This window comes from Salvelinus namaycush, chromosome 9 (genome assembly GCF_016432855.1).
Source record: "Salvelinus namaycush isolate Seneca chromosome 9, SaNama_1.0, whole genome shotgun sequence".
Classification (NCBI taxonomy): domain Eukaryota; kingdom Metazoa; phylum Chordata; class Actinopteri; order Salmoniformes; family Salmonidae; genus Salvelinus; species Salvelinus namaycush.
In genome coordinates, this window is record NC_052315.1 from 26,156,473 (window position 1) to 26,182,912 (window position 26,440).

Genomic DNA, 26,440 nt, shown 5'->3' on the forward strand with positions numbered 1-26,440 from the left:
CAAATGAATGGGTGGTGCTGATGTCAATGCCAATGGAAGTTTTCTCAACATTCAACACATGACATCCAGCATTCTTCTACAACCAGTAAATTACAGTTTTATGATTTAGAATGTGTAATATGTATGTGGAAACGAGATTGTTTTACAGGTAGCCTAAATGAAAATAAAGTATGTGCGTGCATTCAACCACAGCTTTCAGTTGTATAATCAGCATAACGGTAGTTATTTTACTCTGAAAATGCATACTGCAGTTAAAATAATGGTTCGTTGGAGTTACAATATTTTGGACACTATATAAGTATGTATTATCATAGATTGCTACAATTATTCAGCCCATCGAAGATCGGTTTAAACTATCGCCCTTGGTCCTTCACAAATTTATAGTATGCGCGGAGCATATTTACTGTGACACGACGAGGCTCCGTGGATTAGGTAAAATTAACATAGCCAGCTAGCTATGGTGTTGTTTTTGTACTAACTATTACGTTAAAAAGAAATGACACATTGTAACATCATTGGTTAAGTTTAACTATTTCAATCATTTTCGAACCTCATAAGTTTTTGTTTGGACATGATAGAAGCGGTATTGCCACGATTTATCACCGTGTTTCGTGCTGGCTAGTTTAGCTAACGGTGTTGGCGCAGCGTTTTTAAACTGTAGCTAGTATGTTTGGTGTTGGCTACTATAAAGCTCTCTGTAGCTACACAATGTTTTTTTCTTGCTGTTTTTTTGTTAAACGTATGTCAATGTGTCCATATTTTAGTTAACGTTAGATTGCTGCGTTAGCTAACATTAACGTGTAATGTCTTCGTGTTTCGTTTCCAATTGGTTAGCTAATCCATTATCTTGATTTGAGCCAGTAATAACTATTGAGTGACCAGTTAGGATATAGAAAACCTAGCCATTAGGTATCAATTTAGGCCTAACGGTTACTCAACCACCCACAGAATTTTGATCTGCCCGGAGTACCCCTGAAGTACACCCCCCCCCGTGTATTTTACCAGTAAACCTATGGTCTCATGACATAAGTATTCTCCAGTACCACCCCTATGGATAGGCCAAGTACCCCCGGGAACGACTGGTTTAGTAGGTAATGTTATACCGAGATACTTATTTGGAAACGCAAGTTACAAAAATAGAATGAGTATCAACCATAATAAAAACAACCCATACTTCAGTAATTTGTTTGATGTTGTATGATTGGTAGAAGCTAGCTAAAATATAATTTGATAGTAGACCGCTATTTAACTACACTTGCTACAAACACATTTATTGAATCGACCACTAGAGGGAGGCATAGCCTCATCCATTGTCAACAGGCTGCAATGTTTTTACTTAATTTCTTACAAGGTTTATACTCTAACCAACCATGTAGAGTGTTGTGTGTAGCATTTTTTTGACTCTTATACTCTAATTGTTAATCTGACTTCCTACATTTCTCCCTTTTCCTTTGCATTCATATGCTTTGCATTTTTCAACACATTACTCTGAGTTATTTTCAATTCAACAGATGATTTCTTGACTTGGTGTCTTGTCTACTTGAGTGAGTTGAGACAAAGTAAGTTCTCAATCTCCACTGTATACCTCTATTTTGATGGATAAAAAAACTTTGATCAATGATAAAAACTCTTTCTTAGTATAGATTCGTAACATGTTTTTCGGTTAGTCTATTGTGGATGCTACTTGCTGCTGTTAATGCTCAGATTTGTGCATGCACCTTTACTTTTCAAGGAGGGAGATGGCAGTGCCAGCGGCCGGGGGCGTAGACCTCAGTCGGAAATTTGTGTCAGAGACTGTGATCGAGGAGAAGAGGAAGCAAATACAGGAGGAATGGGAAAAAGTTAGGAAGCCAGAGGACCCAGAGGGTAAGCAATCTGCCACTAACTCCTCTCTTCCTCAAAAAATGCACACAGACACAAGCAATATCTTACATCATGCCTGTACACTTGTCTCTACCTTGTCCCCTACCTAGTCAATACTGCTAACACTGCTAACACTGCTAGCTAGCCAACTTCTACCGAATAGCAGCACTGTAGAAACTATTACATTACAACTGAACGATTTGATTAGTGTAGTGTTAGCTGGCTAGTGTTAGCTAGCTACATAGTTGTCTTTGCTGTCCTTGTATCTAGGACAATTGTGTAGTTAGACTAATTATCTGGCCAGTTACCGAGGGTACCTAGCCAGCTACACTTTCAAACAAAGTCAACAACGCAGCCACTGCTAGCCAGCCTACTTCAGCAGTACGGTATCATTTAATCATTTTAGTCAATAAGATTTTTGCAACGTAAGCTTAACTTTCTGAACATTCGAGACGTGTAGTCCACTTGTCATTCCAATCTCCTTTGCATTAGCGTAGCCTCTTCTGTAGCCTGTCAACTATGTGTCTGTCTATCCCTGTTCTCTCCTCTCTGCACAGACCATACAAACGCTTCACACCGCGTGGCCGCGGCCACCCTAACCTGGTGGTCCCAGCCCGCACGACCCACGTGGAGTTCCAGGTCTCCGGTAGCCTCTGGAACTGCCGATCTGCGGCCAACAAGGCAGAGTTCATCTCAGCCTATGCTTCCCTCCAGTCCCTCGACTTCTTGGCACTGACGGAAACATGGATCACCACAGATAACACTGCTACTCCTACTGCTCTCTCTTCGTCTGCCCACGTGTTCTCGCACACCCCGAGAGCTTCTGGTCAGCGGGGTGGTGGCACCGGGATCCTCATCTCCCCCAAGTGGTCATTCTCTCTTTCTCCCCTTACCCATCTGTCTATCGCCTCCTTTGAATTCCATGCTGTCACAGTTACCAGCCCTTTCAAGCTTAACATCCTTATCATTTATCGCCCTCCAGGTTCCCTCGGAGAGTTCATCAATGAGCTTGATGCCTTGATAAGCTCCTTTCCTGAGGACGGCTCACCTCTCACAGTTCTGGGTGACTTTAACCTCCCCACGTCTACCTTTGACTCATTCCTCTCTGCCTCCTTCTTTCCACTCCTCTCCTCTTTTGACCTCACCCTCTCACCTTCCCCCCCTACTCACAAGGCAGGCAATACGCTTGACCTCATCTTTACTAGATGCTGTTCTTCCACTAACCTCATTGCAACTCCCCTCCAAGTCTCCGACCACTACCTTGTATCCTTTTCCCTCTCGCTCTCATCCAACACTTCCCACACTGCCCCTACTCGGATGGTATCGCGCCGTCCCAACCTTCGCTCTCTCTCCCCCGCTACTCTCTCCTCTTCCATCCTATCATCTCTTCCCTCTGCTCAAACCTTCTCCAACCTATCTCCTGATTCTGCCTCCTCAACCCTCCTCTCCTCCCTTTCTGCATCCTTTGACTCTCTATGTCCCCTATCCTCCAGGCCGGCTCGGTCCTCCCCTCCCGCTCCGTGGCTCGACGACTCATTGCGAGCTCACAGAACAGGGCTCCGGGCAGCCGAGCGGAAATGGAGGAAAACTCGCCTCCCTGCGGACCTGGCATCCGTTCACTCCCTCCTCTCTACATTTTCCTCTTCTGTCTCTGCTGCTAAAGCCACTTTCTACCACTCTAAATTCCAAGCATCTGCCTCTAACCCTAGGAAGCTCTTTGCCACCTTCTCCTCCCTCCTGAATCCTCCTCCCCCTCCCCCCCCCCCCTCCTCCCTCTCTGCAGATGACTTCGTCAACCATTTTGAAAAGAAGGTCGACGACATCCGATCCTCGTTTGCTAAGTCAAACGACACCGCTGGTTCTGCTCACACTGCCCTACCCTGTGCTCTGACCTCTTTCTCCCCTCTCTCTCCAGATGAAATCTCGCGTCTTGTGACGGCCGGCCGCCCAACAACCTGCCCGCTTGACCCTATCCCCTCCTCTCTTCTCCAGACCATTTCCGGAGACCTTCTCCCTTACCTCACCTCGCTCATCAACTCATCCTTGACCGCTGGCTACGTCCCTTCCGTCTTCAAGAGAGCGAGAGTTGCACCCCTTCTGAAAAAACCTACACTCGATCCCTCCGATGTCAACAACTACAGACCAGTATCCCTTCTTTCTTTTCTCTCCAAAACTCTTGAACGTGCCGTCCTTGGCCAGCTCTCCTGCTATCTCTCTCAGAATGACCTTCTTGATCCAAATCAGTCAGGTTTCAAGACTAGTCATTCAACTGAGACTGCTCTTCTCTGTATCACGGAGGCGCTCCGCACTGCTAAAGCTAACTCTCTCTCCTCTGCTCTCATCCTTCTAGACCTATCGGCTGCCTTCGATACTGTGAACCATCAGATCCTCCTCTCCACCCTCTCCGAGTTGGGCATCTCCGGCGCGGCCCACGCTTGGATTGCGTCCTACCTGACAGGTCGCTCCTACCAGGTGGCGTGGCGAGAATCTGTCTCCTCACCACGCGCTCTCACCACTGGTGTCCCCCAGGGCTCTGTTCTAGGCCCTCTCCTATTCTCGCTATACACCAAGTCACTTGGCTCTGTCATAACCTCACATGGTCTCTCCTATCATTGCTATGCAGACGACACACAATTAATCTTCTCCTTTCCCCCTTCTGATGACCAGGTGGCGAATCGCATCTCTGCATGTCTGGCAGACATATCAGTGTGGATGACGGATCACCACCTCAAGCTGAACCTCGGCAAGACGGAGCTGCTCTTCCTCCCGGGGAAGGACTGCCCGTTCCATGATCTCGCCATCACGGTTGACAACTCCATTGTGTCCTCCTCCCAGAGCGCTAAGAACCTTGGCGTGATCCTGGACAACACCCTGTCGTTCTCAACTAACATCAAGGCGGTGGCCCGTTCCTGTAGGTTCATGCTCTACAACATCCGCAGAGTACGACCCTGCCTCACACAGGAAGCGGCGCAGGTCCTAATCCAGGCACTTGTCATCTCCCGTCTGGATTACTGCAACTCGCTGTTGGCTGGGCTCCCTGCCTGTGCCATTAAACCCCTACAACTCATCCAGAACGCCGCAGCCCGTCTGGTGTTCAACCTTCCCAAGTTCTCTCACGTCACCCCGCTCCTCCGCTCTCTCCACTGGCTTCCAGTTGAAGCTCGCATCCGCTACAAGACCATGGTGCTTGCCTACGGAGCTGTGAGGGGAACGGCACCTCAGTACCTTCAGGCTCTGATCAGGCCCTACACCCAAACAAGGGCACTGCGTTCATCCACCTCTGGCCTGCTCGCCTCCCTACCACTGAGGAAGTACAGTTCCCGCTCAGCCCAGTCAAAACTGTTCGCTGCTCTGGCACCCCAATGGTGGAACAAACTCCCTCACGACGCCAGGACAGCGGAGTCAATCACCACCTTCCGGAGACACCTGAAACCCCACCTCTTTAAGGAATACCTAGGATAGGATAAAGCAATCCTTCTGACCCCCCCCCTTAAAAGATTTAGATGCACTATTGTAAAGTGGCTGTTCCACTGGATGTCATAAGGTGAATGCACCAATTTGTAAGTCGCTCTGGATAAGAGCGTCTGCTAAATGACTTAAATGTAAATGTAAATGTCTCTTCTAAACATCTGCATGCCTCTGGTTTCTGTATGTTTGTGATGTCTCCCTGATACAGAGGCTCCTGAGGAAGAGTATAATGGGCGTTCACTCTTTGAGCGGCTACAGGAGCAGAAGGACAAGAAGCAGGAGGAGTATGATGAGCAGTTTAAATTCAGTAAGGGTTCCTCTCTCGTTTCTTTGTCCTTCTCCACTTTCCTTCCTATCACATTCTGGGATGTCACATTGGCTGTCTCAGATTAAACTTGCATTTTTCTCGCATCTATGGAATGGCGGGGTTGAGTGAATGCCAAGAGTGTGCACAGCTGTCATAAGGGCAAGGGATTTGTTTAACACTTTTTTTGGTTACTACATGATTCCATATGTGTTATTTCATAGTTTTGATGTCTTAATGGTGCCGGAGGAGATGGCTGCCCTTTTTACAATCCCCTAACCAATTGTGCTATTGTGTTTTTTCGCATTTATTTCAAATCAAATTTATTTATATAGCCCTTCTTACATCAGCTGATATCTCAAAGTGCTGTACAGAAACCCAGCCTAAAACCCCAAACAGCAAGCAATGCAGGTGTAGAAGCACGGTGGCTAGGAAAAGCTCCCTAGAAAGGCCAAAACCTAGGAAGAAACCTAGAGAGGAACCAGATTATGAGGGGTGGCCAGTCCTCTTCTGGCTGTGCCGGGTGCAGATTATAACAGAACATGGCCAAGATGTTCAAATGTTCATAAATGACCAGCATGGTCAAATAATAATAATCACAGTAGTTGTCGAGGGTGCAACATGTCAGAATCTCAGGAGTAAATGTCAGTTGGCTTTTCATAGCCGATCATTGAGAGTATCTCTACTAGAGGTCGACCGATTAATCGGAAGGGCCGATTTCAAGTTTTCATAACAATCGGGAATTGGTAATTTTGGACGCCGATTTAAAACATTTTTTTTTTTTTTACACCTTTATTTAAACTAGGCAAGTCAGTTAAGAACACATTCTTATTTTCAATGACGGCCTAGGAACGCTGGGTTAACTGCCTTGTTCATGGTCAGAACGACAGATTTTTACCTTGTCAGCTCAGGGATTCAATCTTGCAACCTTACGGTTAACTAGTCCAACGCTCTAACCACCTGCCTCACGAGGAGCCTGCCTGTTACGCGAATGCAGTAAGAAGCCAAGGTAAGTTGCTAGCTAGCATTAAACTTATCTTATAAAAAAACAATCAATCAATCATAATCACTAGTTATAACTACACATGGTTGATGATATTACTAGTTTATCTAGCGTGTCCTGCGTTGCATATAATCGATGCAGTGCGCATTCGCGAAAAAGGACTGTCGTTGCTCCAACGTGTACCTAACCATAAACATCAATGCCTTTCTTAAAATCAATACACAGAAGTATATATTTTTAAACCTGCATATTTAGCTAAAAGAAATCCAGGTTAGCAGGCAATATTAACCAGGTGAAATTGTGTCACTTCTCTTGCGTTCATTGCACACAGTCAGAGTATATGCAACAATTTGGGCCGCCTGGCTCATTGCGAACTAATTTGCCAGAATTTTACGTAATTATGACATAACATTGAAGGTTGTGCAATGTAACAGGAATATTTAGACTTATGGATGCCACCCGTTAGATAAAATACGGAATGGTTCCGTATTTCATTGAAAGAATAAACGTTTTGTTTTCGAGATGATAGTTTCCGGATTCGACCATATTAATGACCTAAGGCTCGTATTTCTGTGTGTTATTATGTTATAATTAAGTCTGATTTGATAGAGCAGTCTGACTGAGCGATGGTAGGCACCAGCAGGCTCGTAAGCATTCATTCAAACAGCACTTTTGTGCGTTTTGCCAGCAGCTCTTCGCAATGCTTCAAGCATTGCACTGTGTATGACTTCCAGCCTATCAACCCCCTTAGATTAGGCTGGTGTAACCGATGTGAAATAGCTAGCTAGTTAGCGGGGTGCGCGCTAATAGCGTTTCAAACGTCACTCGCTCTGAGACTTGTAGTTGTTCCCCTTGCTCTGCATGGGTAATGCTGCTTCGAGGGTGGCTGTTGTCGATGTGTTCCTGGTTCGAGCCTAGATAGCGGCGAGGAGAGGGATGGAAGCTATACTGTTACACTGGCAATACTAAAGTGCCTATAAGAACATCCAATAGTCAAAGGTATATGAAATACAGATCGTATAGAGAGAAATAGTCCTATAATTCCTATAATAACTACAACCTAAAACTTCTTACCTGGGAATATTGAAGACTCATGTTAAAAGGAACCACCAGCTTTCATATGTTCTCATGTTCTGAGCAAGGAACTTAAACGTTAGCTTTCTTACATGGCACACATTGCACTTTTACTTTCTTCTCCAACACTTTGTTTTTGCATTATTTAAACCAAATTGAACATGTTTCATTTTATTTGAGGCTAAATTTATTTTATTGATGTATTATATTAAGTTAAAATAAGTGTTCATTCAGTATTGTTGTAATTGTCATTATTACAATTTTTTTTTTTTTTTTAATCGGTATCGGCTTTTTTGGGTCCTCCAATAATCGGTATCGGTGTTGAAAAATCATAATCGGTCGACCTCTAATCTCAACCGCTCCTGCTGTCTCTAGAGAGTTGAAAACAGCATGTCTGGTACAAGTAGCACGTCCGATGAACAGGTCAGGGTTCCATAGCCGCAGGCAGAACAGTTGAAACTGGAGCAGCAGCACGGCCAGGTGGACTGGGGACAGCAAGGAGTCATCATGCCAGGTAGTCGAGGCATGGTCCTAGGGCTCAGGTCCTCTGAGAGAAAGAAAGAGAGAATTAGAGAGAGCATACTTAAATTCACACAGGACACCAGATAAGACAGGAGAAGTACTCCAGATATAACAGACTGACCCTAGCTCCCGACACATAAACTAATGCAGCATAAATACTGGAGGCTGAGACAGGAGGGGTCAGGAGACACTGGCCCCATCCGATGATACCCCCGGACAGGGCCAAACAGGCAGGATATAACCCCACCCACTTTGCCAAAGCACAGCCCCCACACCACTAGAGGGATATCTTCAACCACCAACTTACCATCCTGAGACAAGGCCGAGATTAGCCCATAAAGATCTCCGCCACGGCACAACCCAAGGGGGGGCGCCAACCCAAACAGGAAGATCACGTCAGCGACTCAACCCACTCAAGTGACGCACCCCTCCTAGGGACGGCATGGAAGAGCATCAGTAAGCCAGTGACTCAGCCCCTGTAATAGGGTTAGAGGCAGAGAATCCCAGTGGAGAGAGGGGAACCGGCCAGGCAGAGACAGCAAGGGCGGTTCGTTGCTCCAGAGCCTTTCCGTTCACCTTCACACTCCTAGGCTAGACTACACTCAATCATATGACCTACTGAAGAGATGAGTCTTCAGTAAAGACGTAAAGGTTGAGACCGAGTCTGCGTCTCTCACATGGGTAGGCAGACCATTCCATAAAAATGGAGCTCTATAGGAGAAAGCCTTGCCTTCAGCTGTTTGCTTAGAAATTCTAGGGACAATTAGGAGGCCTGTGTCTTGTGACCGTAGCGTACGTGTAGGTATGTACGGCAGGACCAAATCGGAAAGATAGGTAGGAGCAAGCCCATGTAATGCTTTGTAGGTTAGCAGTAAAACCTTGAAATCAGCCCTTGCCTTAACAGGAAGCCAGTGTAGGTAGGCTAGCACTGGAGTAATATGATAAAAAATGTTGGTTCTAGTCAGGATTCTAGCAGCCGTATTTAGCACTAACTGAAGTTTATTTAGTGCTTTATCCGGGTGGCCGGAAAGTAGAGCATTGCAGTAGTCTAACCTAGAAGTAACAAAAGCATGGATACATTTTTCTGCATAATTTATGGACAGAAAGTTTCTGATTTTTGCAATGTTACGTAGATGGAAAAAGGCTATCCTTGAAACAGTCTTGATATGTTCGTCAAAAGAGAGATCAGGGTCCAGAGTGACGCCGAGGTCCTTCACAGTTTTATTTGAGACGACTGTACAACCATCAAGATTAATTGTAAGATTCAGCAGAAGATCTCTTTGTTTCTTGGGACCTAGAACAAGCATCTCTGTTTTGTCCGAGTTTAAAAGTAGAAAGTTTGCAGCCATCCACTTCCTTATGTCTGAAACACAGGCTTCTAGCGAGGGCAATTTTGGGGCTTCACCATGTTTCATTGAAATGTACAGCTGTGTGTCATCCGCATAGCAGTGAAAGTTAACATTATGTTTTCGAATGACATCCCCAAGAGGTAAAATATATCGTGAAAACAATAGTGGTCCTAAAACGGAACCTTGAGGAACACTGAAATTTACAGTTGATTTGTCAGAGGACAAACTATTCACAGAGACAAACTGATATCTTTCCGACAGATAAGATCTAAACCAGGCCAGAATTTGGGTTTCCAATCTCTCCAAAAGAATGTGGTGATCGATGGTATCAAAAGCAGCACTAAGGTCTAGGAGCACGAGGACAGATGCAGAGCCTCGGTCTGACGCCATTAAAAGGTAATTTACCACCTTCACAAGTGCAGTCTCAGTGCTATGATGGGGTCTAAAACCAGACTGAAGCATTTCGTATACATTGTTTGTCTTCAGGAAGGCAGTGAGTTGCTGTGCAACAGCTTTTTCTAAAATTTGAGAGGAATGGAAGATTCGATATAGGCTGATATAGTTTTTTATATTTTCTGGGTCAAGGTTTGGCTTTTTCAAGAGAGGTTTTATTACTGCCACTTTTAGTGACTTTGGTACACATCCGGTGGATAAGGAGGATTTATTATGTTCAACATAGGAGGGCCAAGCACAGGAAGCAGCTCTTTCAGTAGTTTAGTTGGAATAGGGTCCAGTATGCAGCTTGAAGGTTTAGAGGCCATGATTATTTTCATCATTGTGTCAAGAGATATAGTACTAAAACACTTGAGTGTCTCCCTTGATCCTAGGTCCTGGCAGAGTTGTGCAGACTCAGGACAACTGAGCTTTGGAGGAATACGCAGATTTAAAGAAGAGTCTGTAATTTGCTTTCTAATGATCATGATCTTTTCCTCAAAGAAGTTCGTGAATTTATTACTGCTGAAGTGAAAGCCATCCTCTCTTGGGGAATGCTGCTTTTTAGTTAGCTTTGCGACAGTATCAAAAATAAATGTCATTGTTCTTATTTTCCTCAATTAAGTTGGAAAAATAGGATGATCGAGCAGCAGTGAGGGCTCTTCGATACTGCACGGTACTGTCTTTCCAAGCTAGTCAGAAGACTTAGTTTGGTGTGGCGCCATTTCCGTTCCAACTTTCTGGAAGCTTGCTTCAGAGCTCGGGTATTTTCTGTATACCAGGGAGCTAGTTTCTTATGACAAATGTTTTTAGGGGTGCAACTGCATCTAGGGTATTGCGCAAGGTTAAATTGAGTTCCTCAGTTAGGTGGTTAACTAATTTTTGTCCTCTGGCGTCCTTGGGTTGGCAGAGGGAGTCTGGAAGGGCATCTAGGAATCTTTGGGTTGTCTGAGAATTTATAGCACGACTTTTGATGCTCCTTGGTTGGGGTCTGAGCAGATTATTTGTTGCGATTGCAAACGTAATAAAATGGTGGTCCGATAGTCCAGGATTATGAGGAAAAACATTAAGATCCACAACATTTATTCCATGGGACAAAACTAGGTCCAGAGTATGATTGTGACAGTGAGTAGGTCCAGAGACATGTTGGACAAAACCCACTGAGTCGATGATGTGGACTTGTCCATGTGGACTTTTCCATGTGAATATTAAAATCACCAAAAATTAGAATATTTTCTGCTATGACTACAAGGTCCAATAGGAATTCAGGGAACTCAGTGAGGAACGCTGTATATGGCCCAGGAGGCCTGTAAACAGTAGCTATAAAAAGTGATTGAGTAGGCTGCATAGATTTCATGACTAGAAGCTCAAAAGATGAAAACGTCACATTTGTAACATATTTTGTACATAATGTTTCTGCCACGTGTCTTATAACTGAAAAGAGCTTTTAGATATCAGGACAGCAATTATTCACCCCGTACTGGAGGATTACTTTTTTTTAACGAGTCGAACGGGAAGGATTTACTTCAGTCGCCCAATAATGCCCTCATCCCCGTCATTCGCAGAAGAAAGAGACGGCGATATCGGGGACGAAGGTCTGGGTGCCTTGTAAGGATCCGACGTTGAGCGTGTAATCTGCCTCTACCATCGGTCCTATTAGCCAACGTACAATCAATGGAAATAAAATAGACAAACTACGATCAAGTATATCCTACAAACGGGACACTACAAACTGTAATATCTCAGCGGCTGAACGACGACATGAATAACATGCAGATGGCGGGTTTTATGCTTTTTTGGCAGGATAGAACAGCGGCCTCTGGTAAGACAAGGGGTGAAGATCTATGTATATTTGTAAACAACAGCTGGTGCACGAAATCTAAGGAATTCTCAAAGTTTTGCTCGCCTGAGGTAGAGTATCTCATGATAAGCTGTAGACCACACTATTTACCAAGAGAGTTTTCATCTATATTCTTCGTAGCTGTCTATTAACCACCACAAACCGATGCTGGCACTAAGACCGCACTCAATGAGCTGTATACAGCCATAAGCAAACAGGAAAACGCTCATCCAGAGGTGGCACTCCTAGTGGCCGGGGACTTTAATGCAGGGAAACTTAATTAAGTTTTAGCTCATTTCTACCAGCATGTTAAATGTGCAACCAGTGGGGAAAAAAACTCTAGGCCACCTTTACTCCACACACAGAGACGCATACAAAGCTCTCCCTCACCCTCCATTTTGCAAATCTGACCATAATTCTATCCTCCTGATTCCTGCTTACAAGCAAAATTTCAAGCAGGACGCACCAGTGACTCGGTCAATAAGAAAGTGGTCAGATGAAGCAGATGCTAAGCTACAGGACTGTTTTGCTAGCACAGACTGGATTATGTTCCGGGATTCTTCCGATGGCATTGAGGAGTACACCGCATCAGTCACTGGCTTCATCAATAAGTGCCTCGATGACGTTGTCCTCACAGTGACCGTACGTACTGTTAGGTTCTAATTTTCAGAGTAAATAACTCACGGACACTAGAGAAGTTTAAGTCTTCCCAAAGGGTCGATACAGCTGTAATTCAGACACAGACATGGCTTCCCCCGTGGTAGTATTCATACCCCACTTTGGGTGGAGTCTCCTCCTTATCGCTAAACATTGCATCATTATTCCTAGGCAGGGAGCTAAGTGATATGAGCCTTCAACGGTCTCTCCCCTTACCAGTACTGCCACATGCGATCGTGTTCCCTGCACTCGGCCCCTCTCCATCTTCATTATGGCACCCCTCATGTCTCTTTTGTAACTAATGTTCCTATACTTCTGAGTATAACAATGTTCCAAGTTTAATCCAGAATCCAACAGTACATACCCCAACCAGAAGCCATGGATTACAGGCAGCATCCGCACAGAGCTAAAGGGTAGAGCTGCCACTTTCAAGGAGCAGGACTCGGAAGCTTATAAGAAATCCCGCTATGCCTTCCAACGAACCATCAAACAGGACTAAGATTGAATCGTACTACACCAGCTCCGAAGCTCATCGGATGTGGCAGGGCTTGCAAACTATTACAGACTACAAAGGGAAGCACAGCCACGAGCTGCCCAGTGACACAAGCCTACCAGACGAGCTAAATTACTTCTGTGCTCGCTTCGAGGCAAGTAACACTGAAACATGCATGAGAGCATCAGCTGTTCCGGATGACTGTGTGATCACGCTCTCCGTAGCCGATGTGAGTAAGACCTTTAAACAGGTCAACATTCACAAGGCCGCAGGGCCAGACGGATTACCAGGACGTATACTCCGAGCATGCGCTGACCAACTGGCAAGTGTCTTCACTGACATTTTCAACCTATTCCTGACTGAGTCTGTAATACCAACATGTTTCAAGCAGACCAGCATAGTCCCTTTAGGTAACCTGCCTAAATGACTACTGAGCCGTAGCACTCACGTCTGTAGCCATGAAGTGCTTTGACACCATCATCCCAGAAACCCTAGACCCTCTCCAATTTGCATACCGCACCAACAGATCCACAGATGATGCAATCTCTATTGCACTCCACACTGCCCTTTCTCACCTGGACAAAAGGAACATCTATGTGAGAATGCTGTCCATTGACTACACCTCAGCGTTCAACACCATAGTGCCCTCAAAGCTCATCACTAAGCTAAGGACCCTGGGACTAAACACCTCCCTCTGCAACTGGATCCTGGACTCTCTGACGAGCTGCCCCCAGGTGGTAAGGGTAGGTAACAACACATCCACCATGCTGATCCTCATGGGGCCCATGCTCAGTCCCCTCCTGTACTCCCTGTTCACTCATGACTGCACGGCCAGGTAAATTTGCCGATGACACACAGTGGTTGGCCTGATCAATGACGAGACAGCCTATAGGGAGGAGGTCAGAGACCTGGTCGTGTGGTCCCAGGACAACATCTCCCTCAACGTGATCAAGACAAAGGAGAGGATTGTGGACTACAGGAAAAAGAGGACCAAGCACACCCCCATTCTCATCGATGGGGCTGCAGTGGAGCAGGTTAAGAGCTTCAAGTTCCTTGGTGTCCACATCACCAACAAACTAACATGGTCCAAGCACACCGAGACAGTCGTGAAGAGAGCACGACAAAATCTATTCCCCCTCAGGAGACTGAAAATATTTGGCATGGGTCCTCAGATCCTCAAAACGTTCTACAGCTGCACCATCGAGGGCATCCTGACTGGTTGCATCGCTGCCTGGTATGGCAACTGCTCGGTCTCTGACCGCAATGCACTACAGAGGGTAGTGCGAATGGCCCAGTACATCACTGGGGCCAAGATTCCTGCCACCCAGGACCTCTGTACCAGACAGTGTCAGAGGAAAGCCCATAAAATTGTCAAAGACTCCAGTCACCCCAGTCTGCTGCTAAAGAAAAACCCTTGAATGAGTAGGTGTGTCAACTTTTGACTGGTACTGTATATATAATAAAAATTTATTGGAGTGGTGGAAACTATTTAGCAGTAGTGGGGCGCCGCTTCTAAATTAACATTTGAGGAATTTTGAACACGGGTCAGAGTCTGGACCCGTTAAGGACAAAGTATTTCATGCTCTGGTTGTGTGTATATGTGCACATTTTTATATTATGAACCTGTTTATGTGAACAGATGGAACTATGTAATACATCAGAAGAGGAGAATATTATCTAGTCTTGGAAATGACTCAAGCCTGCTTCCTGGCATAGCAGCGTCCCTGCTTTTCAGTTTCCCTGGTGACCAGCCTACTATTAGTAGTTACCCTTGTGGCCGAATGTGTGTTGTAAAGTTATATGCTCTTTAGTAAGGCCATTTCAGGAAACTAGAAAGAGCTTTGTTTTGTATTTTCATATGGCATAACCCTTCTCCAACTCCACTTGACTTAAGTTGAAATGATCAGAGTATTGTTGTATTGGTACTATAGTGCTTAGATATTTTTTCCATAGAAATGTCTTTTCACCAACAGAGAACATGGTCAAAGGCCTGGATGAGGACGAGTCTCACTTCTTGGATGAGGTCTCCAGGCAACAGAGCCTGGTGGAGAAACAACGCAGAGATGAGGAGCAGCATGAGCTAAAAGAGTACAGAATATCCTTTCAGTTTCAGCTGTATACTCACTCCATCACTGTAATTCTTTATCACACACACACAGAGCAAAAACAGTGTATCCATTTTCATGTCATTTATTGGAAGAACATTTCTGTCAATATGGCAATATTAAAAGCCAATTCATTCTTGATCCGTAAATGTAGTCGGAGGCTTTGTATGGAGGGTGTGATGCAATTGCGGACCCTCTGGAGGCATGCAGGGTCCAAATCAAGCTCCGTATTGCATTTGTAACAATGCGAAGGGCACTGTATAGCTCTGCATTGACATGATTGGTTGACTGTAGGTGAGTGCGGGAGGTCATGTATGAACTCAAACTCACTTCCTTGACAACTTCTTTCACAACAGCTCTGCGCTGGCCCATGAAGCGCAAGAAGTATGAATGCCCTGACTTCTGCAGAGGCCATATCACCGTAAATGTCTGCATTGGCCTTGCAGCGTCAGATTGACCCTGAGTCACACAAATAATGGATCTACAATGCATTCAGAAAGTATTCAGACCCCTTGACTTTTTCTACATTTTGTTATGTTAAAGCCTTATTCTAAATTTGATCGTTTTTTTCTCCTCAATCTACACACAATACCCCATAATGACGAAGAAAAAAATATTTTTTAGAAATGTCAGCAAATTTATAAAAGAAAAACAACTGAAATATCACATTTCCGTAAGTATTTAGACACTTTACTTTGTTGAAGCACCTTTGGCTGTGATTACAGCCTCGAGTCGTGTTTGGTATGACGCTACAAGCTTGGCACCTGTATTTGGGGAGTTTCTCACATTCTTCTCTGCAGATCTTCTCAAGCTCTGTCAGGAAGCACAACTATTTTCAGGTCTTTCCAGAGATGTTCACTCCGGTTCAAGTCCGGGCTCTGGCTGGGTCACTCAAGGACATTCAGAGACTTGTCCCGAAGCCACTCCTGCATTTTCTTGGCTGAGTGCTTTGGGTCGTTGTCCTGTTGGAAGGTGAACCTTCATCCCAGTCTGAGAACCTGCTCCAGAGCACTTAGGACTTCATCAAGGATCTCTCTGTACTTTGCTTCGTTTAACTTTCCTGATTCTATCCTGACTTGATTTGACTAGTCTCCCAGTCCCTGCTGCTGAAAAACATCTCCACAGCATGATGCTGCCACCACCACGCTTCACCGTAGGGATGGTGCCTGGTTTCCTCCAGACCTGACACTTGGCATTCAGGCCAAAGAGTTCAGTCTTGGTTTCATCAGACCAAAGAATCTTGTTTCTCATGGTCTGAAAGTCTTTAGGCGAACTACAAGCGGGTTGTGGTGCCTTTTACTGAGGAGAGGCTTCCGTCTGGCCACTACCATAAAGGCCTGATTAGTGGAGTGCTGCAGAGATGGTTGTCCTTCTGGAAGATTGACCATCGGGTTCTTGGTCACCTCCCTGACCAAGGCCCTTCTCCACCGATTGCTCAGTTTGGCCAGGCGGCCAATTGTAGGAAAAATCTTGGTGTTTACAAACTTCTTCAATTTAAGAATTGGATGCAGTTTGTCACAGTGCCATCCGTTTTGTCACCAAAGCCCCATATATTACCCACCACTGCGACCTGTACGCTCTCGTTGGCTGGCCATCGCTTCATACTCGTCGCCAAACCCACTGGCTCCAGGTCATCTACAAGTCTCTGACAGGTAAAGCCCCGCCTTATCTCAGCTCATTGGTCACCATAGCACCACCCACCCATAGCACACGCTCCAGCAGGTATATCTCACTGGTCACCCCCAAAGCCAATTCCTCCTTTGGGCGCCTCTCCTTCCAGTTCCTTGCTGCCAATGACTGGAACGAACTGCAAAAATCTCTGAAGCTGGAGACTCTTACCTCCCTCACTAGCTTTAAGCACCAGCTGTCAGAGCAGCTCACAGATCACATACTTATGTCAAGGTATTTCTGTTTTTTTTAAACTACATTTGAAAACTTGTTTTTGCTTTGTAATTATGGGGTATTGTGTGTAGATTGATGAGCAACATTTTTTATTTAATCAATTTTAGAATAAGGCTGTAACTTAACAAAATGTGGAAAAAGTCAAGGGGGTCTGAATACTGTCCGAATGTACTGTATGTGTGATCCAGCTACTCTTATACTCTCTCCATGTGTTTCTTTATCTCAGCCACAGGTTTTTGGTGTTGAGCTTTTTGCTCTCTAGCAGTAGATTTAGGCTTGTCCTACCCCTCTACTCCCACTTTCACCTTAGTTAAGTTGATAGTCAGGAGGAGTGTGTCAGTCTACAGGCTTCAGGTCAGAATGGGTGTTCTTCCACCTTGTTAGTGCTCATGTTCTCAAACATGACTTACAGCACACCTCAAACACTGAAACACAGAGAACCACATTCTACATGATGAGAAACCATTAGATCAAACAATATACAGTATGGGTAAGATTATTGTTTAAAGATGCCTGCATAGACAGTGACAGACAGGTAGTGACTAGTGAGAACTTGATTTGGCATATGATCATGATCTCCTCACAGCGAGGAGATGATTAGTCACTAAGTTGACACTGTTTCTTGTTGAAGTAGCTTTGCAACTTGATTTTTGTTGGTTTGTTCCTCAGGAAGGACACTGGTAGCATGTCATTTTGTTAAGCAAAGTATGGTCTTTTCTCCTGATTTGTAGTGATTTTAATGCATCTATTCTAAAGTGTGCTGTATGCTTTGCATGTCCACTTAACTGATATGAATGTATGTTAATGTATGCAAAGCCACTCTCATGTCACAGATATTTAGCACTGCTCTGAGCTGTGGTCCTGTGGTGATTCATTCTAAATTCAGCCATAGCTAATAATGTCAATGACTCGATAGCCTTCATTTGTCTCGTTCAGGCTGTCATGTAACATGATGCAGGGGGCATGATCAGAACATTATGCTATCATGTAAGCAAGAAAATACATGTTACCTCTCTCTTTCCACTGACAATCAGGTTTGTCTGCAGATGGAGGAGGATGTGTTGTCGTGGCAACCAAATCCTACAGAGGGCTGGCTTGTACGCTGATGGGAGACAGTTGAAGCGCTTACCGCTGAGAACCTCCATCAAGCCCTCTTTCGTAATATAGTCATTTGTCCTAAGATAGTTTTCCCACCAGTGTCACAGGTTTTTCTTAGCTCCAAAGTGTGTCACTTTTCTAGGGCAGTGATTGAGGCCCATAGACTAGTAAGTGGAAAGAACAGGCTGGGTTTATGAGGACACACCTGGACTGTGGCGAGAGCTCTGTGTACCATTTTGTTTTCCTGTACTCACTCACCCAAACCTATTGGAAATTCCATTCTGACAGTCAGTGCCAGCCCAGTGGGCAATATCCTGCTTGAGTCAAGTGAGATGTGACTTAATTGTGAGTCAACTGGTGTCCCCATCACTCCTATCAGCAGTTTGTCACATCTAGGATCTGCACGTCTGTGTGTTCTCCATTTCCTCCTTAACTCCAGGATCTCACAGTGCTCTGAAAAAGCTGGCATCCAGTGAGAGTCGGAAGGAGCCAGAGAGGAGAGTGGGACCTAGACCAGCTGAGGTCAAGACCAGTCACCTGTCCCAGGCCCATCTGTTGGCCGGGGCAGTCAAGCGACGCAGGTGAGGCCAGGGGCCAGGTTAATGAGAAGGGTGTGCTTGAAAGGATGCACATAACTCTGCAGTATTGAGTTGTATTGGAGTCGCAGTCTTCAATCATTTTCCACACACAGTCTATGCCTGTATTTAGTTTTCATGCTAGTAAAGGGCCGAGAATCCACTATTACGTAGGTATGTGGTTGCAAACGGTATCAGTGTCTTAACAGCGCGATTTGCCAAGGCAGGATACTCTAAGCGCAGCCCTATCCAGACATCTGGCAGTGGCATCTGATTTAAATTAAATTTTTTGCAGAACCGCTTGTTGCAATTTCGATGAGGCTCTCTTGTTCAGATATCGGTAAGTGGACTGGAGGCAGGGCATGAAAGGGATACCGAATCCAGGTGTTTGTGTCATCTGTTTCGGGAAAGTAATTGCGCACCCAACTCACTCGGGTGCTTCGCTATATCACATTTGACATTGTCCGTAAGCTTGAGTTCATTTGCACACAAAAAAATCATACAATGATGGAAAGACGTGTGTTGTCCTTGTTAATGCAGACAGAGAAGAGCCCCAACTTCTTAATCATAGCCTCAATTTTGTCCCGCACATTGAATATAGTTGCGGAGAGTCCCTGTAATTCTAGATTCAGATCATTCAGGTGAGAAAAAACATCACCCAGATAGGCCAGTCATGTGAGAAACTCGTCATCATGGTCAGAAAGTAATGCTCAGTAAAGAACTTTTAAGCTTGTCTCTCAATTGAAAAAAATGTGTCAATACTATCAAGGCCCCTTGATAACCAGCGCACTTCTGTATGTTGTAAAAGTGTTACATGGTCGCTGCCCATATCATTGCATAGTGCAGAAAATACACGAGAGTTCAGGGGCCTTGCTTTAACAAAGTTAACCATTTTCATTGTAGTGTTCTAAACGTCTTTCAAGCTGTCAGGCATTCCTTTGGCAGCAAGAGCCTCTCGGTGGATGCTGCAGTGTACCCAAGTGGCGTCGGGAGCTACTGCTTGCACGCGCGTTACCACTCCACTATGTCTCCCTGTCATGGCTTTTGCGCCATCAGTACAGATACCAACACATCTTGACCACAAAAGTCCATTTGATGTCACAAAGCTGTCCAGTACTTAAAAAATATCCTCTCCTATTGTCCAGGTTTCCAGTGGTTTGCAGAAGAGGATGTCTTTCTTAATATACCCCCCATAAATGTAATGAACATATACCAGAAGCTGTTCCAGGCCCGTCACGTTTGTTGACTCATCCAGCTGTAATACATAGAATTCACTGGCTTGTATGCAAAGCAGTACTTGTTTCAAAACATCTCCTGCCATGTCACTGATGCATCGTGAAACGGTGTTGTTTGATGAAGGCATTGTCTGTATAGTTTTTTGGGCCTTTACCCCCAGCATTGTCCTAGCCATATCTGCGGCAGCAGGAAGAATTAAGTCCTCCACAATAGTATGGGGCTTGCCTGTCCTAGCCACTCGGTAGCTCACCATATAAGACTCTTCTAGCCCCTTCTTATTAATGGTATCTGTTGCTTTTATTCATGTCTTACTACTCAAAAATCGTCTTATTTTTCAAATTGGCATGTTTTGTTTCTAAATGTCTGTGCAAGAGTGAAGGTTTCATTGAGTTGTGAGATAGTACTTTTGCACATATAACACACCGTGGCTGAGGAAAGGCACTGCTCCCAATATAAGTGAACCCCAAATCAATGTATTTCTCATCATATTTGTGCCTCTCCTGCATTAAGTTGTGACATTATGAGTAGCCGTGATATGAGTCCCTGTCATAACTGTCAGTGTCCATGCTAGCTGGGCTAACAACAAATGTAGAATTACTGATGCTAGCATTGGATGTACTCGTGGAAGCAGAACAACATTTTCAATGACGGCCTAGGAACAGTGGGTTAACTGCCTTGTTCAGGGGCAGAACGACAGAATTTTACCTTGTCAGCTCGGGGACTCGATCTTGCAACCTTTCGGTTATAAGTCCAACACTCTAACCACTAGGCTACCTGCCGCCCCAGTAGAGCTGGTATGTGTCTATGGACGCGGGCCTTACTTTTTTTTTAACCATTTATCAATTTTTTGAGCAAACGGAATGAGCAGCAGCTACGTTTGGCTACATATGGACCGGTCGTGGAGTTCCCACGAGAGTAACGGTTAATTATTTGACTAGGCTACCTGTATTTGACATTTTTATTTCGCTGAACACTAGATGGTTTAATTTTATTTTTGGCAGTGAAATGAGGCTGCTCAGGCGAGGGGGGGGGGGAAACTCACCCAAATGTGTAGCCCCGTTAGAAAATATAAATTTATTTAAAAAAAAATAATAATAATAATTGTGTACCCCAGACGGAATTGCGCGTACCCCAGTTTGGGAATACCTGTGTTAGAGGAGGTCACAATTATGGGGAGTGGTAGAGTAGGCTATGGCTTTCAGTATGGAGAACAGTGAATTGATCTGTAGGTTTCTGTGCCTTGTCTTACCTTTCTCTCTCCTGCAGCTCCTCACAGTCCTCAGACAATAGCAAGAAACAGAAGGTTGAGGAGTCTGCAGCATGGATTGGGGGCCAGACAGGTGGGCTGGAAGCGTCTCATATCACGGCTACTCATAATGTCACAACTTAATGCAGTAATAACACAAAGACTTATGTCTCAAACATTATGTGTTCACTGATATCAGTAAGTGTGACTGACAGTGTGTTGTGCTCTCAGAGCAGGAGGCGGGCGGAGATGCGGGTGAGCAGACCTCCACAGTAAAGACGACAGGCATCCTCCACCTGCCATCGGCCGCCGTGTGTGTGGGCATCCTGCCGGGCCTGGGAGCCTACTCCGGCAGCAGTGACTCTGAGTCCAGTAGCGACAGCGAAGGTAGTGTGGACAGGAGCATCTATAAAGAGAGAGTCTGCAGATAGACACACACATTCACACAGTCTGCCAACACTTCTACTCCCATTGCTTTCACAGCTATATGACTTACTGTTGCTCTGTCATTTTGCAGCGTTTTTATCAAGTGTTTTCCAGCCCAAAGCTGCATCGTTGTGATTTACTTTCTTCATAATCACTAAATAATTAAAACCCCTTAAATGAACTTCAATGTCATTGTGGTTTTGATGTTGTGCATCCAAATATGACACCCCCCCCCCCTTCCTCCCAATATGACATCTCACACAGTTTAAATCCCTGGCAGCCTAACCTGATGACATCCCCCTGCGGCTGCACCTGTGCTATTGGCCAAGGGAACAGTGACTGACAGCTTGGGATCAAGGACATGACTGCCACATCACATTCATACCAAACCTTAGAAAACATCAAGAAAGCAAGCCTGAGCTTTGTGGGCAGTCTCAGATGCAATGTATGTGGAAATATTTTTCCTTTTCTTTTTGTTTCTTTTTGATGCATCAGTGCAAATAATTCTGGATTTTAATGGACTTCTCTCCATTGAAATGTGTGTTTGATCATTGGAGGGTTGAGGCTTGGGGAGAAGAAAGTAAAGCGTTTTCTCTTTGTGTATTTGGTGTGAAGAGTTGAATAATGAATGAATGATAAATGGAATGAAATACAGTTTGAATAAAATGGAAGTGATTTCTGTTTGTACTCATTCACGTGCATTCTTTAACCAATAAGAATAGAATGTAGGAATACGTTTCTCAGGGTGCTCTTTGTAGGAAGCCTTGTTGGTACTGCATACACATCTTAAGAAAATCTTCTCAATTGGATAAAGTGAAAAGTTGATTTAACCAGGCATATCCAGGATAAGGTTGTACTGATTGTTTCAAACTAACTTTCTAAAATTTCCGCTTGCTTTTTAAAATTTTCAAGCAGAATTAATTCCTTGTGTTGCCTCGACCTTATGTTTCAGTTAAGCACACAGCACAGTGACATTTCTGTATGTTTATTGACCTGAGTGGTAACAAATACATGGTGAACATTATAAAATCAATAACGCCTTCAAGGTACAGTACAAGTACAACAAATTACAATTCACTGCATAAAAGGTACATAAAAACTTTTCATAAACATTTTCTTTTGAAAACAGAACATTGTATAAATTTACATTCAGGGTAAAGTATACGCATTTCTCATTTTTCCTTCAGGGGACTGCAAAGTATTTTACTGTATTTCTCTTCCACAAAGTCTTGCTTTCAGATAAGATGTTAAAAAATCAGATGAATACATATTAAAAAACCTTTTCATGCACTTTTTCATTGTGTTTTTCTTGTAAACAGTGAATAGACATTTGCAACATGCATGATGATGAACCAAGGCCTTGGGATTTCACTCCGATGCTGTGTTGCTAGGCGACAGGTTCCTCTGTTTGAAGTACTGTGTGACCTGTTGCGGCAGCTCAGCCAATACTGATTTGGCTAAAGTTTCCTTCGGAGCCTGTGAGAACAAGACAGAAAAGTAAAAGTCACATTGAACTCTCTAAATATCAGTGCCTCTACAATAAGAATGCATTAGAATCAACTTTCATCCAGTTAATGGTTTAGAAGTAAGATATGGCACTCCATCTCTCCATACTCTGAATGGAACATTTTTCTCATTTTCAGCAGATGGACTGAAGCTAGGATGTGCTCTCTCCTACTGTTGAGGAAGTCACATGGCCTACAGATCACCCACTCCCAAGGCTCTTTACACTCACAAAGTCAATCCATATCAGGATGTGTCATCTCTATTTTGTCCAGCAACAACAACCTGTCGTTATACAGTGGGGCAAAAAAGTATTTAGTCAGCCACCAATTGTGCAAGTTCTCCCACTTAAAAAGATGAGAGAGGCCTGTAATTTTCATCATAGGTACACTTCAACTATGACAGACAAAATGAGAAAAAAAATTCCAGAGAATCACATTGTAGGATTTTTTATGAATTTATTTGCAAATTATGGTGGAAAATAAGTATTTGGTCAATAACAAAAGTTTCTCTCAATACTTTGTTATATACCCTTTGTTGGCAATGACAGAGGTCAAACGTTTTCTGTAAGTCTTCACAAGGTTTTCACACTGTTGCTGGTATTTTGGCCCATTCCTCCATGCAGATCTCTAGAGCAGTGATGTTTTGGGGCTGTTGCTGGGCAACACGGACTTTCAACTCCCTCCAAAGATTTTCTATGGGGTTGAGATCTGGAGACTGGCTAGGCCACTCCAAGACCTTGAAATGCTTCTTACGAAGCCACTCCTTCGTTGCCCGGGCGGTGTGTTTGGGATCATTGTCATGCTGAAAGACCCAGCCATGTTTCATCTTCAATGCCCTTGCTGATGGAAGGAGGTTTTCACTCAAAGTCTAACGATACATGGCCCCATTCATTCTGTCCTTTACACGGATCAGTCGTCCTGGTCCCTTTGCAGAAAAACAGCCCCAAAGCATGATGTTTCCACCCCCATGCTTCACAGTAGGTATGGTGTTCTTTGGATGCAACTCAGCATTCTTTGTCCTCCAAACACGACGAGTTGAGTTTTTACCAAAAAGTTCTATTTTGGTTTCATCTGACCATATGACATTCTCCCAATCTTCTTCTGGATCATCCAAATGCTCTCTAGCAAACTTCAGACGGGCCTGGACATGTACTGGCTTAAGCAGGGGGACACGTCTGGCACTGCAGGATTTGAGTCCCTGGCGGCGCAGTGTGTTACTGATGGTAGGCTTTGTTACTTTGGCCCCAGCTCTCTGCAGGTCATTCACTAGGTCCCCCCGTGTGGTTCTGGGAGTTTTGCTCACCGTTCTTGTGATCATTTTGACCCCACGGGGTGAGATCTTGCGTGGAGCCCCAGATCGAGGGAGATTATCAGTGGTCTTGTATGTCTTCCATTTCCTAATAATTGCTCCCACAGTTGATTTCTTCAAACGAAGCTGCTTACCTATTGCAGATTCAGTCTTCCCAGCCTGGTGCAGGTCTACAATTTTGTTTCTGGTGTCCTTTGACAGCTCTTTGGTCTTGGCCATAGTGGAGTTTGGAGTGTGACTGTTTGAGGTTGTGGACAGGTGTCTTTTATACTGATAACAAGTTCAAACAGGTGCCATTAATACAGGTAACGAGTGGAGGACAGAGGAGCCTCTTAAAGAAGAAGTTACAGGTCTGTGAGAGCCAGAAATCTTGCTTGTTTGTAGGTGACCAAATACTTATTTTCCACCATAATTTGCAAATAAATTCATAAAAAATCCTACAATGTGATTTTCTGGATTTTTTTTTCTCATTTTGTCTGTCATAGTTGAAGTGTACCTATGATGAAAATTACAGGCCTCTCTCATCTTTTTAAGTGGGAGAACTTGCACAATTGGTGGCTGACTAAATAGGTTGACATAACGTTAAACAGTCAACCACAATGTGTTTTAGACTACAGGGGAATAAAAACAAGACACATTTTTAAACCACTTTTGTTTCCCCCTAAGTGTATTAAACATATGAGACACTCACATTTCGGAAGTCCCTGAAGGGAACAAACTGCACGATGTCTCTGACTGCCTCCTCTCCTGTGTAGGAGCGTAACACGCTGCTGTCCCCATCCAGGAACTCCATGGCAGCAAAGTCTGCATTGCCCACTCCAATAATGATGATTGACATGGGGAGTTTGGCTGCCTGAACAATGGCGTGGCGGGTCTCATCCATGTCACTGATCACCCCATCTGTGATGATCAGCAGAGTGAAGTATTGCTGCAGGGGGAGAAAGAATGAGAAGAAGAGAGAGAGGGGGCGGGGGGGCGGCAGGGGAGAGAGAACGGGGATTAAGCTTTGGGGATGATGTGAAGAAGACTTGAAGGGAATATAATCATGTTGGGACAGAGCAGAAAAGACTGGACAAATTGTTCAAACAGAAATGACGTTTAGCCACAATGTATTCAACTGTTCGGTTTAGACACGTGGATTACTGTGTAGGTATGATGGCTACCACCACACCTCGGAGGTGTCACTGGAATAAGTTAAAATGAATGCAATTAATGTCCAAGCTGTGTCCTCATTGTGAACTTACACAGTGCTCAGTAGACACACATTTCTTTAATTGCTTTTTATGCACATTAACTCCAAACACCCTAGAACAGCACAATCAGATTAGTGATGATTGCATTACATTGCGGAGATATTGTTGTACATGTGGAGAGTGAAGATGAGAAGGAGAAAGAAGGAGCTTCAATACTATCCCATTCCACTCCTGCAAAAGAGGAGGGTGGGGGGAGAAGGATTTCCTGTTCTTTCTGCTGCAGTTTGCTGATAGTCATATTTAGAATGGAGATTTACATTTGCTCAGTGTTGCATCATAATGAAATCTTCCTCCAGCTGTAAGGCTGGTTAGCGAGCAGACAGCAGCATATTCACACTGAACGATCTCACACATGACCTGGAGAATTAACTGACTGGAGCCCAAGAAAGACTCAGTCCCATACGCACAAATGTCAAAGGCTGTACTGGTCTTAAGGGATCCACAGATTTCTTAATCATACTCTGGTACGCAGAACACAAGCAGTAAAATCATGTCTATGTGTGATGGTCAACGGTGTGAGTCAGTGTAAAGCTATGGTCTGTTGAGCTTCATTCAGTTCTGTGGGTTTATTATGGCCAGGTCCAAAACATGAGGGCTGGAGAGAGCAGCACTTGTACAGGATGAGAGGGTCTCGAGCTGACTCTCTGAACACAGCCACTGACACATAGACCCTCAGCAGTTCCCACGTTCCATATTCACACAGAGAACTTGTGTCTATGTAGAGTACTTCAAACATGCCTTGCATAACAAAGACTAAAATAAACACAATTTTACCCCCCC

The 26,440-nt window shown here is 44.4% G+C and overlaps 2 protein-coding genes across 6 annotated transcripts in view; one reads left to right on the forward strand and one right to left on the reverse strand.

Moving 5' to 3' along the window:
* The first annotated feature begins 359 nt into the window (after positions 1–359).
* LOC120053892 (PSME3-interacting protein-like) lies at positions 360–22,284 on the forward strand. Of its 5 annotated transcripts, none has more exons than XM_039001180.1 (9): positions 360–432; positions 1,512–1,559; positions 1,733–1,866; positions 5,540–5,638; positions 14,979–15,100; positions 18,558–18,691; positions 21,188–21,261; positions 21,399–21,554; positions 21,858–22,284. In XM_039001180.1, the coding sequence occupies exons 3-9, from the start codon at positions 1,740–1,742 to the stop codon at positions 21,860–21,862; spliced, it is 717 nt and encodes a 238-aa protein (XP_038857108.1). In that variant the 5' UTR covers positions 360–432; positions 1,512–1,559; positions 1,733–1,739; the 3' UTR covers positions 21,863–22,284. The 5 variants fall into 5 exon arrangements, with proteins under 5 accessions (XP_038857108.1, XP_038857110.1, XP_038857113.1 ...); XM_039001182.1 differs by having other exon boundaries at positions 361–432; positions 21,874–22,284; XM_039001181.1 differs by lacking the exon at positions 360–432 and adding an exon at positions 449–1,091.
* A 284-nt stretch (positions 22,285–22,568) lies between these two features.
* LOC120053895 (copine-2-like) overlaps positions 22,569–26,440 on the reverse strand; it is a 48,881-nt gene continuing 45,009 nt past the window's right edge. The window contains exons 15-16 of the mRNA XM_039001188.1: positions 25,099–25,335; positions 22,569–23,069 (exon numbers count right to left, since the gene is read on the reverse strand). Of these exons, the coding sequence (XP_038857116.1) occupies positions 22,962–23,069; positions 25,099–25,335 (345 nt within the window). The 3' untranslated portion in view covers positions 22,569–22,961. The remainder of the gene's footprint in view (positions 23,070–25,098; positions 25,336–26,440) is intronic.

Excerpts from the sequence above, each read along its gene's own strand:
- LOC120053892 (XM_039001180.1), top strand. The coding sequence starts at position 1,740 with ATGGCAGTGCCAGCGGCCGGGGGCGTAGACCTCAGTCGGAAATTTGTG. Across the intron at positions 1,867-5,539 it reads GAAGCCAGAGGACCCAGAGG|AGGCTCCTGAGGAAGAGTAT; the intron begins GTAAGCAATCTG and ends TCCCTGATACAG. Across the intron at positions 15,101-18,557 it reads ATGAGCTAAAAGAGTACAGA|AGTGCTCTGAAAAAGCTGGC; the intron begins ATATCCTTTCAG and ends CCAGGATCTCAC.